Consider the following 20,126-nt stretch of genomic DNA (forward strand, 5'->3'; position numbering starts at 1 on the left):
AAATATATTTTTCCTGGGTAAGGCTATAAATAATAAATTATCAATGGAATGCTTGTTTATAAAAATTATATAAATATTTCAAGCATCTCCTTCCTGAGTGTAAGAATGTAGCACTCTTCATATCTAACAAATGGAAAATGAAAGGGAAAAGGAAGAGAACCTTGAGAAATGTAGGTTTATATGGTAGTTAGATAATAGATAGTTAAAATTTGTATCTCTGTACAATCTAAAACTAAATAAATTAGCAATTTTAGAGAAATTTTAAGCTTGCTTTTGTGTTACATTCTCAGTCCTGTGGTGACTAAATCTAAGAACAGTTCCCCATATTATTTTCTCATGGCATTTACCGCAGTTTGTAGTTGTATGCTTATTTATTCACTTTTATTTACCCTTATATCTAAACAGTTTGTGTTTGCTTTATCAGTGTATTCTCAGCACTTAGTGCCTGGCACATGATAGGGATACAAATTTTTTTTGCGTGAATCTCATAAGAAGCTTAGAGCTATGTACATTTCTAGCCCTCTCTGCCAACAGCAGTGCTTTGGTGGAGATCTAAATGAGATTAAATATTCATGTATTAGTCTTCGTTTCTTCCCTAAGAGGCTTTTTTATATTAAAAGAAGGAAAAAAAAAAAAGGAATCTTAAAGCTGTAGGAAATACATATTTAAAATGTAGTTACCTAAGGACTGCTTACTTTCTGTTTTGCAAAATTTGGTGTGGGATATTATTTGTAAATCCTAGGCTCAATGTGTTACAAGTATGTAATCATTAAAATATCGTCTCAATTTTGGCATTCTTATCTTTCGGCGATATGCTAAATTTATATCTTTGGTATTCTGGGGCCACTTCCCAGTACCCCTGTCTTGTGTGTCCATCTATCTATTAATGATCATTAACCCTGTGGAGAAGTATAATATGCATTTAAAACTTAACATTCAAAACTGAGTTCCTCATCTTTCTTCTGCCCTTTGCCACCAAATCTCTTCCTCCAACAGTCTTTGTCCTTTTAGTTATTTGTAGCTCCATCCATTTGCTCAGGGTATGAAATCTTTGATATTTATTCTTGATTTTGATTTTCCTCTTATACCCCATCCATCAACAAGTTGATGTGAGCTCTCTTATTATGTTGTATACAGAACCTTACCAGTGGTATATATTGCCATGTGACATACTACATGTTTTATTTTATATATATGCTTGCCTGTTTTTACGTCCATTAGAACATATGTCCTTAGAAGGCAGGATTTTTGTATTCTTTAATCACTACTATATTCCTACCATCTACAGCAATGTTTAACACACAATGAGTGTTCAGTAAACTTTTGTTGCATGAATGAATACATTTGTTTGAGAAGAAAACAATCAGGAAAGAATTAAAAATCCAGAATCTGCTTGTATGTAACTATAATTTTTTTTTGACAAGGGAACTAATGTAACACTGGTGATAAACTTTACATACTTTTTGATCAACATCTACTAATTCTTACAAAAGGGGAAGTCAAATTTTAAGTAAATACGAAAAATCACAGTTAATAACCACTAGGTACTTCTAGGAAATATGGCATTATATGAGATGGTTTTCTTTAAGTAATCATCAAGAATTAGACTTTATTTTTCTACCCAGAGTCTTTTATACAGTACACTGTTCTGAGTATAGCTAACTCCTCTAAGAGCTTAGAGTATATCAAGTACCCTAGATACAATATTGCCTTCCCAAAATAACTAGTAAAGCCTACTAGTAGGCTTTTATCACAGTGAAAGGCCATAATTCACACAGTAAGCGATCAAAAAGTTAATCTTTTTATTGTAAGTTATAGATAATCCTTTTTTCTTCTAGGAAGACATTTTTATCTCAGTAATAAAGTTTCATAAATGATTTTTTAAAATATATGTAAAAGGAATGTAACTTATGACTGGGGACTAAAAAGGTCCACCCAAAACAGAATAGAGGTGGTAGCTCTGTGGGACATCGTTCATAATTAGTTCCACATTTCCCACATTGGCATAAGTTTCTGGATAAAAGATGCAATATTCAAGGTTCAAGATTGCGATATTCAAGTTCATTTATTACTCATGGTGGTACAGTGGTGGTTCTTTGTCCAGTACTAACCAACTGGTGGGAATTGTGTTTTTCTAGTTTTTGGTGTGTTTTTACCCTGATACTTCTTACTTCTCTGAGAATAGAGAATTAAATTTTCACGTATCACTTAAGTTCTCCCATGCCTAAAGATCAATGTATATTCCTATGCTAACCTTGAATTTCAAATCATACTGATTTTAGTATCTAGACATACTATCAGACCCACTTAAATTAGCAGTCCTTAAACTTTAAAATTCATAGATTTTGTTTATTTAAACAATGTATATAGTATAAAAGAAAAAGGAACAAATGCGTTTGATTTTTTAGCATAGTAATTATTAGGCTAAAATGTGCATTATAGCTACAAAGGTCTTATTGGGCTATTTATTTTCCTATTTGGCAGAGCTCATTAATTTGAAAAAGAAACTTAAGAAATTCTTCATATGGGTGTGGAGAACTCAGAGTCTACTAGTTTATTATGTTTATCATATACTTACTTATCACACATTCGGTAAAGTATAAAAAAATTATGACTGAATAAGGAATGCTATTGGGAAGGATTTTTAAATCATGATAAATAAGTAGCTATTAGTGATTAGAAAGTTGTCCTCCTGTCTCCTTATCCAGATTTTGACTTTCATTGTAATTATCTTGGAGCAAGAATTAGAAAGCATGAATAAGTGTCATATATACATTGTCATATGTCCATTGCTTAAAATACAAAATATAGAGTTTAACAATAGTCCCTCTTTCACAAAATCATATTCACAGTGAGGCTAAGCTATTTTTAACACTGGTTGAGGAAGGGACAGTAGGTTAAAAAGTTTCTAGGACCATTGGCAAAGTAAGACTTTCAAACAGATTTTTTTGGTTACTCTTTTTTTTTTTTTTTTTTTTTGTAGTTAAATTTTCTGAAAGCGTTATTTGTTATATCTCAGTTAGATAGTAGACATCCATCTGTGTTCCAATAAAGAACATTGTAAGTAGAAATAAATGTCAGTGATTTTTTTTTTAAGGATACTTGGTAAAAATGTTCAGTTATGTATCTTATATGAGCTCTCAGGTGTATATGTACTGTCCTGAGAAGAATACCATTTCATTAAGAGCTATCAAAAACTAAAAATTTTATGTGCACAGAAATGTATGAATTTTAAATTATTACTCAAGTGATTTGTGCAGGTTATTTGTGCTTTTGTTTAAAACTTGCTGTTGCTTGTTTATTGTAATACTTTTTTTATTTGAGAATCATTGTAAAGATGACATTTAATACCCAAAACTTGACTTTTCCATTAGTCTTCTTCCTTCAGAAAATATGAGTTATCTTACAAATGATTAATTTTTAGTCTATTTCTTTAATATCCTGGTTCTGTGAGATTGGATTATATGAGTCTTTACTACTTTTATAGTAGAAATGATCCTACAATTCAACATTTTTTTTAAGATTGAATTTGTCAGCTAGTGAATATGTTCTCACAAATTAACTCTTCTTTGATTCACTTACTTACATATAATATGATAACTAATATTCACTTCAAGGTACTTGACTGGATTGCCTGTTAATATTGATTTAAACTCATAGGAAATTAGTTATACTGTACTTGTTACATTTTATACTGTACTTGCTAAATTTTTACCACATTCTGTACGTATGGCATTCCGTGATGAAACCTGTTTCAGTAAGTATTTTTCTTTAGCTTGTAATTTTAGAATAACTTACCCATGTAGATTTAGTATTTTTCTAACAATCATTTTTTGAAAGCTCTGTCAGTACCACTCATTTAAAAATTAATTCTAGGAGATTACCATTTGGGTCATTTATTTTTATCAATGAAGAACTTCAAAAATTTTTAATTCATCCTTTCTTCAAACTCTAGAATTTTGTGTAACATGACCTACAGATACCACTTTATTGATAATTAACCAATCTTTAATTTTTACTATTTATGTTTAGTTGCTTTTTAATATTAATGGCTATTTACTCTGTAATCTAATGGCAATACACAGGATCATTTGCATCTAATTTTAAGTATCATTAGAATGTTCTCTCTAAAATATTAGCTGCCTTTTTTTTTTTGAGACTCCATCCTAAAGCAATGTGACATTAAATTTTGCAGATGTGGTTGAAATTCCTCAGTTTCCTAAATGTTCAGATATCTTACCTATGGGGTATAGAGATGATGATGACATTTTTTTTAACACTTTATAGTTTATAGTATGTTTTTACTTTGTCTTTGTCTATTAGTCTCATTTGATAATAGCCCATCTGGCTAACACAGTTTAAACACATGCTTTTTATGTTTTAAATCACTAAATAATGGTATCAACTACATATATCCTTTCTAAAAATTGAAGAGTTTTCTTTATTTAAGGAAAATATTTTTGAGAGAATTATTAAACCAACAGCTTATACTATGGCCACTTAACAAGAATCTATAGTTTTTCATTCTTTAAAGATAAGTTCAAATCTTATAAAAAATAAACTCTATTAGGTAAAGATGGATATTAAGAAAACATACTTTAATTTTTTCATTCTTCTGTTTTCTTGTACTACTGGCTAAGAAAATGTACATTTGAATGATTTGATTTAAATTTTTGGTAATGATAATTCTTAAGCCAGCTGTATATGCGACACTTAAGTAATAATCTTCATTTAAAAAAGTATTCCATGGAGTGCAACATCATGCTTAAACTTGTAATAGAATGATTTAGGATTTACACCATACATAATTTTTCATTCCCTTTGCATAATTTGTAACTGACTAAGTGTCAGTTTTGTTATTTTTTAAAAATATATAAGCATCACTACCTTCTAATCTTAAATTAAGAATGAAAAACTATTGTTACTATGAATATATATTCATTAACTGTGCTGTCTTTTCAACTTGCTGCTGAATCAGCCTGCATTGACATTCTTTGCCTTTCTGTGTCTTGTCTATCTTTACTGTTTCCATCAGATCCTCCTACTACTACCACCCTTCAGCCTACAGTTCATTGGCATCCCTCAACTGCTGACTTCGAGGATCTAGCAACAGAACCAAAAAAATTGCCCTTCCCATTGTCAACTTTGGCAACAATTAAGGATGACACAATTGGCACGATCATTGCTAGTGTAGTGGGTGGGGCTCTCTTCATAGTACTTGTAAGTGTTTTGGCTGGAATATTCTGCTATAGGAGAAGGCGGACGTTTCGTGGAGACTACTTTGCCAAGAACTACATTCCACCATCAGATATGCAAAAAGAATCACAAATAGATGTTCTTCAACAAGATGAGCTTGATTCTTACCCAGACAGTGTAAAAAAAGAAAACAAAAATCCAGTGAACAATCTAATACGGAAAGACTATTTAGAAGAGCCTGAAAAAACGCAGTGGAACAATGTAGAAAATCTCAATAGATTTGAAAGACCAATGGATTATTATGAAGATCTAAAAATGGGAATGAAGTTCGTCAGCGATGAACATTATGACGAAAATGAAGATGACCTAGTTTCACATGTAGATGGTTCTGTAATTTCCAGGAGGGAGTGGTATGTTTAGCAACCACTAAATGTGACTTAACTATGTACAATGTTTCATTCATACTAGTTGATCATTTTCAGATTGTTCATACTTTTTCTTGAGGAAGAATAAGCTTTTTCAACTTGATTTTCAAGCTTACTTTTTATATTCTAATTTGACAAATGGAAATGTAAAATCTGGGTTCAATATATCTGAGCTGCTTTACAATTTTTTTTTTCAATGCTGTACTACTGTCTCAAGATTTAAATTTTAATGCAGAGTACTTTATTGGTCTGAGGCACACAGGTAAGAAGAAATGTCAACATTAATGTATGACTTTTTTTGGTACAAAAATTAAAAAAAAAAAGAAAAAAAAGGAAACTACCTTGGCATTGTGTATTAAATGTCTACCTAAGACTATAATCTCAATTATAATGTTTGTTAAACATAATACCTCTCAAAATTTATCACCACTAAATGATATAACATCAGAATTGACTACAAAACTAATTCAAGAAATGTTTATATTTTTAGTATACAAAAATATCCAGCCTAATGAAACACCTTTCTTTTCAAACATTATTTTCTAAGTTTCTATACAAATGGAATCTTTACCTCTGCATTTTAATGAGCCTTGCCATAATTACTGTAGAGTGGCTTTTCAAAGGTATTTTGTTGCACTAAAACCTGTGGTAGTAAACTCAGTGAACATGATGTGTGGAAGAGCATAATTAGCTGATCAATATTTTTGTCTGAAATACATTCAAGAATAATAAAAACATGCCTTTTAAACATGATAATACAGTTTTTTTCATCTCTGGAGGACAATGCTTATATTGCCATGTGAAAATGAGTTTTGGTGCATTAAGTGGTAGTTTTGTTTTGATGCTTTATATCCTAAATATAAGAATAATAATGGAAAAATGGTACATAGTTAAATATAGTACAGAGAGAGCATTTCAGTATATAGAAAAACATGGGGAAACAAACATTGGAGTACCAGTTTTAGAAATGAAACAAATGTTTCAGCCAAGAATCTATATAAAGAATTTTGTAGATCATCTTGTTTTAGTCATTTATTATTGATGTTCAAGCGGGTAAATATATAGAAAAAATAGAGTAAACTTGGAAATTTGAGACTGAACAAGAAAAATCTGAATTATAGAACTAATCACTAACATTTGCTGATGGATATTGGCAAACCATCCCCTTTTTCCTCCTAAATGTATGTATGTGTTTCAAGATTTTTGTTTTTCCAATTAAAACTGGAAATATGAGGTTTTTTGTTTTGTTTTTTATACATAATTAATTAAGTATATGCTTTCCAAAAATCGTGTATCTTTTGAAAAAGGAATGTTACTAAATCTTCAAATGTAGATCTTTTTGTGAGGTAGATTGCTTCTGCATTGGAGTCCTATACAATTGTAATGACAGCTATTTTGAAGCCCAAAGAAAATGTTTTTTTCTGTTGATGATTCATTTGAAAAAAGAACTGTGTAGAATTGCCTTAGGTGTTTTGCCAGGGAATTCAAGTAGACATAAGTAGGAGAATCATAAATTAAATAAATTATTTTGTTATTAAAAAGGCAGAGTAGGTACTTTTATTTTTCACCCTTCCAACCACCTTCTTCCCGATCCTCGTCAGATCCAAAAAATGTTTTTATAAAGCAAAGTTCTAACATGTTCATAGAATGTTGCAAGTAGTAAAGGCTTTATTCTACGTGGTTATAAACTAATTTGCTTTATTTTAACCATTTTTTTGGAAGTTAGAAACCTGTTTTATTTCTCTTCCCACTTAGTATAACACTAAAATACCAGTCAAGGATACGGTTAAGCTCACTGATACCTTGTTAGAAATATTTGATTTAAATATAACTAACCACTGATAGACAAATATTAAGACTCTTTGGTCCAAATCGTTGGAAGGAAAACTTTCTTGATCCATACCCTGTGACTTTATTTTTTTATTTTAAATGTCAGCAATGATACGGCCATAAGAAAGATGAGTCTAAAAGCTTTTGCTATGGAAGATGTAAATTTGTGAATTTTTTAATCAAAGTTTCATATTTGGAACAGTGGTTTGAAATGCTGTATGAATCTGAGAAGAGCAATTCATTTAGAATACTGTATAAATCTCAATTTGAGTCTAAGATCAGCAATGTATTTCGGAAACTATTTTTAAAATATAAATACCTACTTAGTGATTATTGTCTTCCTTTTGTATTATGGCCATTGTGTGGTTAGGGTTCTTTTGTTTGTTTAGTTTTTGTTGGTTTTTGGTTTTGGTTTTGGCAGTAGAGGGTGACATGAAAAACTGCAAGGGAGTATTTGATATATTCTGTATCCTTAATCTAGACCATTTGGCAAGCTAAAAGACTTCAGAATTTTAAGAATCTGATACTAGTGCTTAAGACTTTTTGAAGCATTGCACTGTTGTTTATTGGAACTTTATGTGTTTACTGTTCATAGAGACTTGTTTGTAAACATAAATGGTCATATTAATAAACATTTTTGTTAAATTTTTGAATATCAGTGATGTGCACAGCTAATTGATGGGTATAGATGAAATCCTACTCTCTTCTTTGAAAAGATGGAAGAATAGTTTTACTGTATTTTGGCCGTGTTTTAATTTATTTCCTTTATGTGCTTTGAATTGATTTTTCATTTTTGTATTCACTTTAGAGTCTCTTTCACACTGGTTAAAATATTTCAATAATATGATAGAGATGAATGCAACTCTTTATTTTTCCCCTTTTAACATTTTTATTAAAATACATTGAAACTTTAATAGGCTAGGGTTTAACTTTAAAAGTGGTATTTGAGAAGTACTTTCTAGTTGAAAGATTTTGTATTTTACCATGTGCCTGAAAGGTTTCTATTTGATAAGTTTAACATTAAAGAAACCATTAAGGTTTTTCAGTAATAGGTATTGCTTCTGATAGCCATATATAGGAACGTTTTGTATTGATAACCCAGGCTGAATGTTAGTATAAGGGGCTATAGGAAGTATAATGTGTAGTGTAAAAACTGAGAGAAATGTAACAAAAACATCTGATTTGAGTTTGATTTTGCTTTTGGTAAACACTGCTAAAACAAAGAATATGAATAAGAAGTTGTCAATGTGTGGAAGTAATCAATGTAAAGTATAAGAAAGGAAGAAATAGTACTCCTATTGAATTTTTAATTCTAACAGGAATGCTTTACAGATTGAATTGTTTTCCCTGTTTACTTGTTAATGTATCACCCATGCAGAGCTCCTTTCTCAAATTTTTTGAATATTGGGATTGGATTTAATTTCAATTTGTACCAGTGATTTTTTTTTTTTTTTTTTTTTACTAAGTTGCTTATCAGGTGGTAGCCCCAATAGCCATGTGACAAATCTTTAAATAAAAGTTTGTTTGTTTTTTAATTCTTTAGAGGCATGTTTCTATAATAAGCCTGTAGCTCTGGATTACCATCTTTGTCCTCATATTTGCTGGAATGAAAGAGAGACTGTGTGTGTGTGTTACCTAGTTTCCTTTAATTAATGATGTTTTTGTGGAATTAGAAGCCTATTTTAATTCTCTTCCCAAACAAGAGTGTATCAGGCAAAAGTTACAGTTAAATAGTTAAGTAATGTTCAAGGAAGCATCTAAGTTGGCATGTTAACCATTATAAAATTTGCTTTTAATTAACCATTTAATTCCTATCTCATACACATATCATGAGTAACATTCTACACAGTCTGAATTATCTTTGTAGCCCTAGCAGTTAAAACAAATTTTAAATGTTTTGCTGTGACTTGGACATAAATCAAATGTTTATGTATTAGCTTTCAGCTTGGAATTAACACATAAGATTGTTTTTAAGTTTGACATTTAGTGTCTTTCACTTACTGCTTGTGATCTGCCTTGACTAGGAATGACATTGTTTCTTACTGTTTGTAATCACCTTCTCCCTTTTCTGTACTATTGACACTGAAAATTATGACTTTTTCCTAAACTTTGAATTATTTTAGAGTGAGCAGCAGTTTTTTTTTTCAAATCACATAATTTGACTGGATTAAGTTTGGTTTCATTTCTGTTACACCAGTAAAAATTCCTGTAAGAATCTTTGGAATGATGTACACGATATACCAACTTTTCAGTTTTCTTCTGTTATGTTCCAGTAAGCTGCACTTTTTTCAAGTACCTGTCTACTTTGAGTAAAATCCATCAGAAGCGAGCTTGAAACCAAACATTGCTTTCCAAAGCTTTTGCTGTGTATATCCTTAGGGGTCATTTTTTTCTTTGAACCTTGATGACAGTTTTTTATCATGTTCATTTCAACTTCGAAGGCTAAAACTTAAGTCACTTTCTGGGTATTTTGTTTCACTTGGTCTTAATTTATAGCTGCTGTTTATTCTGGCTGAGTGCTACGGCTGAGGCCTAGTGAAAGTGAGTTTATTAGAATAAAGTATAAATAATCCTCAAAGTTAGAGAATTCAGGGCTTTATTTCCTTTCACACATAATACTTCTGTATAGACATGATACCTAATTTCACAGTCTCAGTTATGAGAAATACTTCGGGAAAAACCTAGTCTTGAAAAGAGGTTGATCTAAAAACTAGAGGTAATGAGATCTAGAGGCCTTGGCCTTCCTTTTTTAAAAAACATGAAAAATTATGCAAAAGTAAGATAGGATAATGAAATTAATATTCACGTACCTGTTTCAGTTATCAGTTCTTGGGCAGTCTTGTTTCATTTAAACTCTTACCACATAATCCCTCCTGCTTTTAGTTCATCTGTAAATACATCAGTATATAGCTCTAAAAGATGAACATTTAGAAAAAGTAACCACAGTTTCATTACTACACCAAAAATGAGTAATTCCTTAATATCAAGTATCATTCAAATTTCTAATTTTTTTTCCAATTTTAGCTGTTACCAAATACCTATACATTGGTTGATTGAAATTTCTTTTAATCTATGTGTTCTCTGTATGCCCTTCCCCATCCTCATTTTTTCCCATGCAGTTTATCTGGTGAAGAAAGCTTCATTTGTCCTGCAGTTTTCCAGTTTGCATTGTGCCAATTATACCTCTGTATTTTCTGTAAGTTGACAGTGAGATCTAGAACCTTGATAAGATTAAGGTTTAATCTGTGGCGGAAGGGACAAGGTTACTTCTTCAGTGGTGGTATGTTCCTTCATCAGAAGGCACATAGTAAATGATTTCTTTCAGTATTAGCAGCCATTTGATGCTCAAAGCATAGACCCTCTAACAGGGAACCTATTTAATGTCTAGATCTATTAACTGTTCTTTTATTATATCATGTGCTTTGATGTCTGAATAATTATGTCCATGCTGCTCCCTTTACCTGAAATTCCTCCCTTTGCCACACTGGGAAATTAGTCCATATTCAATCAAAGTCCAGCTCAAACTATAGCTTTATGAAACTTTTCTTTTTCCTTTAGAATTAATAACTGCTGCCCATATTCTTGTATCAATTTATATCTAATATAACCACATTTCATTCTAGTTCTTATCTAGTCTAGATCAGTGGTCTTCAACACTCTTGACTACCTGTCAGTTAGTTTGTATTCCTAATGTGTGTAAGTTTATAAATTTTATATGTACTCCTATAGAGGTTTGCTATATATACTATAAGATACTCAAACATGAAAAATTAGAAATGTTTAAGTCATGAAATAACATTAAATGTTTTTCACCAACAGTATTATTTAGGTAAACAATGTGATTATGCTTCATTTAAAAAGTTAACTTTTTCCTCACTAAAACATTTTTCAGGAAACCACATGATGTAATGTGCTTCATTTGGTTTTTTAATTTTGGTTTTTTTTGTTTGATTCAGTGATTCAAAGGTTTAAGTCCATATTCAGTATATTTTGATACTAATTTTTAGGTATGAAAGCTAATGCTACTTTAGAAAACATGTAAATTTAAATGGAAGAAGTACATTGTTGAGGATCTTGATAGTTTTCATCCCAACTCCTGTTTTTAGAGCTAGTCTTCCATGTTCAAGATGTTTGGTTTTTCAATGTCTTGCTAATCAGAATAGCTTCTTCCCTCACATTAGGTTATTTCAGCACAGGATACATTTAGTGTAAGGTTTATTGTTAACAAAAGTAAATATAAATCTGTATTTTATTTGGTTTCTGAATGTATTTGATTTGGGGGGCGTGATTTGTCATATCTGATTAGATTGCCATGGTTTTACTTCATAAAGTAACTGGTAAAATTTTAGTATTAGAAATAAGTTACTTGCATTGCCTTTGCTTGGATTTTGTTGTTGTGCTTACATTAGTGATACTATCTTCATTCTTTCAGTTGTTTGCAGGAATGACATTTACTAGGAATAAATGCTTGCTGGTATATAACGTGTTTGCACTGATACCCTCACTTGGTCTATGTGTCAGATGTTCACCTGTCACACAGAGCACCCATGTCATGCCTCCTGTGTATCTTTGACTTTTAGTTAAATCTAGGTAAGATTTTAGTTCATTCAGCTGAGCTTGCATAAGTCACAATGTGTCACAAGATACTGACTATGCCGAGAGGGACAACCAAGTAAAGATGGAACTGTCTTTTCACTTTCATTCTGGAACTGTCCCACTCCACACTTCTCGTAGGATATTGTGGTGCCCTGTGTGGCAGAAGATACCTGACACATGGACCAGGTAGGGTTCCTAGTGCCAGTCCATGTCCTATAATACAACATTAATTTTTATTTAATGCTCACTCCTCTGTTTTTAGGTTACTGATAATTTCTTTTTATACTTCATTGGAAAATAAATATTTTATAGATTCTCTGACCCTACTTTAGGGATTTGTCTCTCTATTGTGAGGACAGGGACTGCATAAAATTTATTCTTGCATTCCTAGCACTTAGCACAAGCCCTAGCACACGTTAGGTTACTATTGGTAATTTGCTGGATGGGAGGCTGAGGAAACTGACCTGACCCAAGTAGAGGACTTTTATTAAAAAGTAGTAAGATAAATATATGGATGAATATAAAGGCTTAGATGTCATGTTGAAAAGATAAGTATTAAAAGGTTATTGAAAAATAAGTGTGGGATATATTTGTGGGGAAAAACTGGTAATACAGTGATATGTATTATGGGAATACATGTATTTACTCCCAAGTATAAGGTGAGAAGATAAGTTTGTAGGGTATCACATTAATCTGTGAATCATGTGATGGTACTACAGAAGTTTCAGTGAAGGAAATGAAGAAAAACAGAGGGATGAAGCTTAATGTTTCAATTAATTTTTAGGACTTGGTATTTGTAAGTATGAAAAGGGACTGACTATAGATTTCTATACTCACCCATTCTAATTAGTTTATTGCACTATTCAGTTATTTTATTTTGGAGGGAGGTAACTAAGTTTACCTATTTTTGGAAGAGGTACTGGGGATTGAACCCAGGACCTTATGCATGCTAAGCTTGTACTCTACCACTTGAGCTATAACCCTCCCCCTGCATTTTAAATGATTTTAGCAAATTACTGTAAACATGTATTTTATTGTGTAGAAAAGTTAACTTTTAAAAACATTATAATGCCTCAGTTTTAGATGTGAATTAGGTGAGAACATGTTGAATAGCTTTTACATACGTTTTATTCATTTGTATCAGAGTAATAACAAAAACTTTATTTCAATTCAATTTCTATAATATTTACATTTTTTCAAGAAGTAATGAAAATTTTTTGGCATCATTTGTAACTGATTTTTGATCATTCTCCTCAGGACACAGGCATGGTATCTTTAATGATGGATAGTGTACTTTTGTTGTGTTGAGGGATGCTATTTTTCTGTTTCAGGAGGTGAATTTCCAATGTATATTGGTTAATAAGCTGCTCTGATAACTGGAACGTCTCTTTTAGGAGACGTTCACCAGTCCTTGATGCTAAATATTTTAATGCTTTTGTCTTTTTGTTTTCTGCTGCTTGTAAGCATATAATTAGGTTTAGTAGAACACCTCCTTAGGTGATACAATGTTGCTTCCTGTCAATCACTCTGTAAACTTGCTTAACGTTTAAAAATGCCAAATTTTTATACATCTGCTTACTTAATTTTTTTCTCCTTGTAATAGTTTTGTTGGAATATAGAGTGTGTAGATTATATGGGCAGAGATGTGGGGAAGCCATGTTGGGGCTAAATTCTCAATTTTCATCAAAATTCTTTGACTTGAATGTAAGAAATTTCAGCTCTTTGCATTTTATACTAGGGTTTATCACCAATTAATACCTTTAAAATCTTAATACTCTTAAATATTTTTTTATCTTCTCAATTAGAAGATCAGAAAAGAAAATATGAAATGTATGTCATATGTATTTAACATAGTTTAACTTATGTAGAGTAGGATATCCAGTTAGTAAATGGGCTTATACTTTTTTCTACCTCCTCATTTCAGCACTTACTAGCCTGTTCTGATACTAAGAAGAAGTGTGTAAAAAGAGGATAGATAATGATAAAAATGAACCAGGTGAAGTAAATATGCTCAAATTAAGACAGAAGGAAAAATTATGGTTATATATACAGTGAACTCTCAGCTATAGAATTCTAGAGCTAGAAATTACAAAACTAACAGGACAGAATTGGATAAGTAGACCATAATTTAAATGTTTAAAAAAATAGTATCTATTTACACTTGAGAATTACCTCAGGATATTAAAAAAGTATATATTCAGAGATGGGAATTGCTTAGGATATTAAAAGTCTGATGTTGTTTTATTACTTACAAAGCACTACCAATTGAATATTATTGCTAAGTTTAAATGAAAGACTTTCTTGGAGGAGCTATGAGGTTTAATGAATTTATAATGATCTGTACATTGAAGAATATTAATTATGGCTAATTATATTCAAAGAGTAACCTGAATTTTTGAAAAAATTTCAGTAGTATTACTATAAATATAATACTTACTTTGTCATTATCATCAAAATAACACTCAAATTTAAATTCTCCATGTTTGGGCAAAAATGATAGGGACACTTTATTCCTTAGCAAAAGAAAAAATTCCATTAAGTGAAAACCTTTAGACTAACTAGTATGGAATAGGTAACACACTTGACACATTGGGATTTTTTCTTTTTGCCACTGACAAGGTGTATGACAAGGTGTAGAAGACAAGATTAGCCCTAAGTCATCCCAAATCTCTTTTCTACATTTATAAGAGTAGAGTAATATTTGACTGGCTTGGATTTTAAATCTTTTTCTCATGTAGCACATATTCAAATGGAATTAGTTGTGGTTAGAGAAATGAGTAGGAAGACAAGCCAGACAAGTATTAGCAAATGAGGGATAACATCCTGAATAATAAAGCGGGTTATGTTATTTTAAATAACTATATTTTTAGATTCTATTAAGTGTTTGAAAGATAATTGAAATGCACTCATTGGTGTAAGATTTTTAGTCTAGAATGAGACTAATAAAATGACCCGTTAATAAACAAACCCAGGATCATTAGTTTTCTAAAGAATTTTTCATTATTGGAAAGAAAATAAAACATTCTTTTTAGCAATCTAAAATACTATGTGACTCACATTTTAATCAAAACAGTTTGAAAATATTTCTAAATATGTATTTTTAGGAAATACTATGATATTAAGTGAAACATATTTCAAAACCAATATTGCTTTCATTCTATTTAAATAGGCCACCTCTGGATTCCAACAGTAATTGTAATTATTTAAGAGTATATGTGAATGCCAATTAATTGAAAACTAAGAGGTCTACATTTCCAGATGGGGACCCAAAAGGATCACTGTGATCATTGAGAAAAATCATTCTCTCCCAGTAGGGGCATACCGTTGGAGGCTTCAATCCTGCCGCAACCTAGCTTTATTTCACCCTGTGTTCTTTCCTATTCATTGATTGAATGACCTTGGGCAGAGCATTTAACCTTTGAACTGCAGTATCTTCATTTATAGAATGTTACCTTAAATGTCTTTCTTATTGGTTAGAAAGATAAAATGAAATCATGTATATTGAGGGTACTTTGTAACTGATGGGTCACCCCACAAAATTTAGTTACTGGATTTAAGATGGCTGAAATTATCAAAATAATAACTTACACATAAGGATTAATAGTTTTGTCATATCCATAATACTCATATTTGAACATAATTTTTGTGAATTCCCTCACTTGGGAGTTCATAAAGTAGGGTAGCTTTTTATAGAATTGTGTGAAATGCTAACTGCTAAATATGCTTTAAAAATCCTTTCTTACAGTATTTGTGGGGCAGGCAGGGGAAGAGAAATTGGTATTCAAAAATGTTACAGTGTGTCTATAGCCAGGAAATAGGGAAGAATTTCTGTTTACATGAAACACTGTCTTAAGTGTACTTTGTATTAAATGTGTGCGAGTTAAGGGAAATTATCTGCAACAAAGACTGTTTTAATAATGTCTGCTTTAAAAACTACTTTAAAATTTTTCCATGTCATTTTTTGATTGCATTTATTAGATCTGGGATATTTTCTGTTTTTTAGTATTGTTATTTTGCCCTTTCTTGAAGTTTTTGGTTTATTTAATATAATCTCTTTTAATGGAATAAAAATGGTAAATGTCTATATTGTTGGCTAACTCCATTAAAGAATACTGAAATTTTTTTTGTTTTGTCACCTTTTAGAGTAAGAACTTCGTTTTCATCCTTTATCTTCTTTTCTCCTCCAGATATTCTTTGACTATAGAACATAGATTCACTAATTGATGTCTAACTGGGTATGCTCTTTTCAAAACTTTAAAAAAGCAAAGCTGGAGAACTAAGGCGACATTTTGCCAAGAATAAGGGTGTTAGTGTAATGCTACTAAAAGTAATGAATCAAATTTGGGGTTCACTAAGCTTGCGGTTGGCTAACATATTTTAGTCAAGTCTGCACATTTTAGAAACTAAAGGATACAGATTCAAGAACTCTTCTTAAAATTGTTTAAAAAACCTAATTTTTGTTACTTTACAGATGTTCCATTTAAACAGACCTCTTCTATAGCTGTGGCTGGAGCTGTAATTGGAGCTGTCCTTGCCCTTTTCATCATTGCCATCTTTGTGACTGTGTTGCTGACTCCTCGGAAAAAGAGACCATCCTACCTTGACAAAGTGTAGGTAACTGTTTTGCTTGGATTCAACTATGAATATTCAGTATTCATCAGTCTGTATCTTTATAGTTACTCGTATGAAAAGTGTCTGAGGGACAGCAGTTGATACTGTTAGGTCTTGTAAGATGACCATGGTTTTGTCAGAAGGTATCAAACTACATTTTGGTAAACAAACAGTGTCAATGGGCTACTAAAGACAAATATATTAGACACCTTTTTTTAACCTACCATATATTACATCTTTCCAAATGGTAACATAATGACACTTTTGTTGTCCTGCCTTCTGAATAAAATGCAAGTCTTCGATGAAGTAGTTGAAAGACAGGTATAAAGAATCTTAGAAGTTTACTTGCTTCTTCAGACTGTGTATGCCTGTCTTATGTACAGGTATAACTTAACTTTCAACTGCCGAGAGTTATTAAATACATTGAGTTTTAAAGCTTATAAACAATTTTGGTTTCGGTAAATTATAAAATATGCCTCTTCAAGAGAAAGCAATGTTTTGGGCCTAATCATTGAGATGGAATTAGGAAATAGAAATTGCACTTTGCTGTATAATCCAAAGACCAATGTCTCAGTTCACTAAATTCCATCAGTGGTTTTTGTTGCTTCATCTGTGAAATGTGAATAATACTTTTCCTGCTTACCTTACATTGTTGTGTTAAGAATAGAATAAGATGATGTCATTTATGAACAGTTTCGTTCTATACAAATGGCATTATTTCTTGTGTAGTTATTAATGTTTTTTATGAGGCTATAAGGCTGGCTCTCAAATGCATTTCCTCTGTCTTCCTAAGTGCTTTGTGTATGTCTCTGCCTCTCTAATCTGGCCCAGTTATAGCACTAATTTTTTTGGATTAAGGAAACCTGGGTGTTAGCCTCAGCTCTAAGATCAAATTAGTGGTCTGACTATGAATGTCACATCACCTCCATGAACCTTGGTTTTCTCACCTTAATGACCTTTGGGACCTTGGAGCTATAAATTTGCTGTGGTTTTTGCTACATTAAAGAAAATACTTTAAATAAAAGGACTGTAAAGTACTCTTTCATTCTAATATCTGTAAGACCAGATTTTTTTTTACTATTTCAAGAGTAAGTACTTTGTGGTTAACATCATCTTAGTTCCCAAATTATCTCAAGTTTTTCTATAATTTCAAAAACATTATTTACTAGTAGGCTAGTAATTATGTCTGTGTAACCATTTCATTTATTATTTGAATTCTATTCATTTAAAATATTTTCTGTCCAAAAGTTATTAGACCACTGAGAAATTGTAATTATTTTGACCTCTATAGATTTCATTCTCTTTATCTTTTAATAAAGGTAAAATTTTTATTTGATTTATAATCTCAATTACTGAAAATTAGTTGTCTGACCTTCAAAAGTAAGAGTTTATAAAAATTATTTTCTAAATTGCAGAGAGCTATGAGATATGTTTAATTCTATTTTTGTTGTAACTCAACAATGTTTAAAATATATGAAGATACTTTTTTTAGTGGATTAGGTAATTTTGGCAAAAATAAATGCATTCCCTAAGGATGTAATGGTCTCTTTATTTCAGGTGCCAGGATTTATAATGGTTTGTAGATTGAAAATGTTAATTTACATGATAAATATTCTAAAAGTGATCATGGCTTTTGAAAATTTGTTACAGAATATTTCCAAAATATAGTATAAACTATTTTTCATCATTATTTTAACAACAGTCTTTTAAATCACTTTTATGACACTTTGGAGAAAAGTGCTTTCTATTACACACGTTTGACTATCTTTAAAATGTTGGTAAGCATAGTCACATGTAAAAATGTGCAATACTTATATGCAATACTTGGTCATATACTAGATTACTTTCTTAATAATAATTTTTAAAAAAATGATTCTATTTGAGTTGCTTCTTTAAATATGAATTAATTAGATTGGTCCTAAACATTGGAACCTTTAAAACTAGTTTACTTTTTTGTCCCATCTATTATAGGCTAATGGAAATGGAAGAACTGAATTAAATAAGTACACTAATATAAATATTAGTATGAGGAAAGTGTCCTCAAAACTTAGGAGAACCTTGATTGTACCCCTCCCCTTGTTTTTTTTTTTTGCTAACTGCAGCAATTTTTTTTAACTTTTTAATGCAGGATCGACCTTCCACCCACACATAAACCACCTCCTGTGTATGAAGAGCGATCCCCTCCTTTGCCTCAGAAAGATCTTCTATATCAGGTAAGTGTTCCTGAGTATACTTAAAATAAAGTGAAGTAAAATTAAAACTACTAAGCAATGTATATGATTTATTTCAAAATATTATCTAGTTCATTATGTATTAAATATCACATAATAACACATAATCAATTCTCTGAAACATTTAGGGGATCAAATTTTGTCTATAAATTAGTAAGAAAAGAAGTTATGTCCAATGTAGCTAAGACAAATCAACACTGTCTTAGGGGTACACATTTTTTACTAAAAGCCTATGTCTAAAGACTTACTGTTAATACAGTTTTATTGACATACAGATTCATTATGAACTATGCATTTTTATATAAATAGAAGATGGAAAAATTGAGTGGTAGGGTATGATGCATGATGGAGAGGTTTTTCTCCTTGGCATATGTATTTTATTTTTGTTTCTTTTCAGTATACTCAAGGTCTAAATTTTAGCCTTCCTTTATTTAGCAACAAAAGATTTATATTCCAATTTAAAATTCTAGGTATGGCTATTAAGCCTATTCTACATTTATGATAATTTACTATTTCTTTTGGAATCATTTTACAGTAATTTATGTGAAAGTATTGATTCAGTGCTTCTGTCCTGGATTCTATATCTTGATTAATATGTTCTGCTTGGGAAAGTTTAAGCCATCAGAATGTTTGAATACTTTTTTTCTTAGCTTTAGTTGCTTTGTTTTTATTTTTTTTCCCTGTATCACCCATTCAGCTTACTGGGGCTCTAACCCTATATTGGGGTTTTATTACCTGTGGGAATATTCTATAGAATTTTTCTCCTAAAACAAGGCTGTATCTTCAGCTTAAATAAGGCAAATCATTTGCTCACCAATTAATTTATTTAATTTGGTGGAAAAACTGCGGGAGAATATATCTGTTAAGATGCTCTCAGCTTCTGTTCCTTGGATGACCACATAACCAATCTACTGCTCAAGAGTGGGGCAGGGAGGAGCATTCCCTGGCATGTGCACTCACTGACAGTGGGCACCACCTTTGTCGTCTTAACACAAGTTTCACGTCTTAGGGGTGAAGATGTGCCATCTTTTCCGAACTCTTATTTTCACATAAAGAGTATAGCTTCATATCTCTTGGCAAATAAATTAACTTGACAAGTAGTGTGAAATGTCATTAAAATATTTAGCTAGAGGTGTTGTTAACTGCTGCAGAAGGATAGCTGTCTTCCTCCTTCTCCAAAGCTAATAACTAACCAGAGGATTTCTAGATTCAGGTTTGGGAATTTTTTAAAAACATT

At 31.2% G+C, this 20,126-nt stretch overlaps 1 protein-coding gene across 2 annotated transcripts in view; it reads left to right on the forward strand.

Annotated features, from left to right (window-relative positions):
• NECTIN3 (nectin cell adhesion molecule 3) overlaps positions 1-20,126 on the forward strand; it is a 119,414-nt gene that overhangs the window by 54,614 nt on the left and 44,674 nt on the right. Inside the window, exons 6-7 of one of the 2 annotated variants that reach the window (XM_074363162.1) lie at positions 16,519-16,657; positions 18,787-18,871. In XM_074363162.1, the coding sequence (XP_074219263.1) occupies positions 16,519-16,657; positions 18,787-18,871 (224 nt within the window). Of the gene's footprint in view, positions 1-5,035; positions 8,987-16,518; positions 16,658-18,786; positions 18,872-20,126 lie in introns of those variants that run through there. The other variant, XM_074363159.1, reaches the window with a different exon arrangement.

Source organism: Camelus bactrianus, chromosome 1 (assembly GCF_048773025.1).
Source record: "Camelus bactrianus isolate YW-2024 breed Bactrian camel chromosome 1, ASM4877302v1, whole genome shotgun sequence".
Lineage (NCBI taxonomy): Eukaryota > Metazoa > Chordata > Mammalia > Artiodactyla > Camelidae > Camelus > Camelus bactrianus.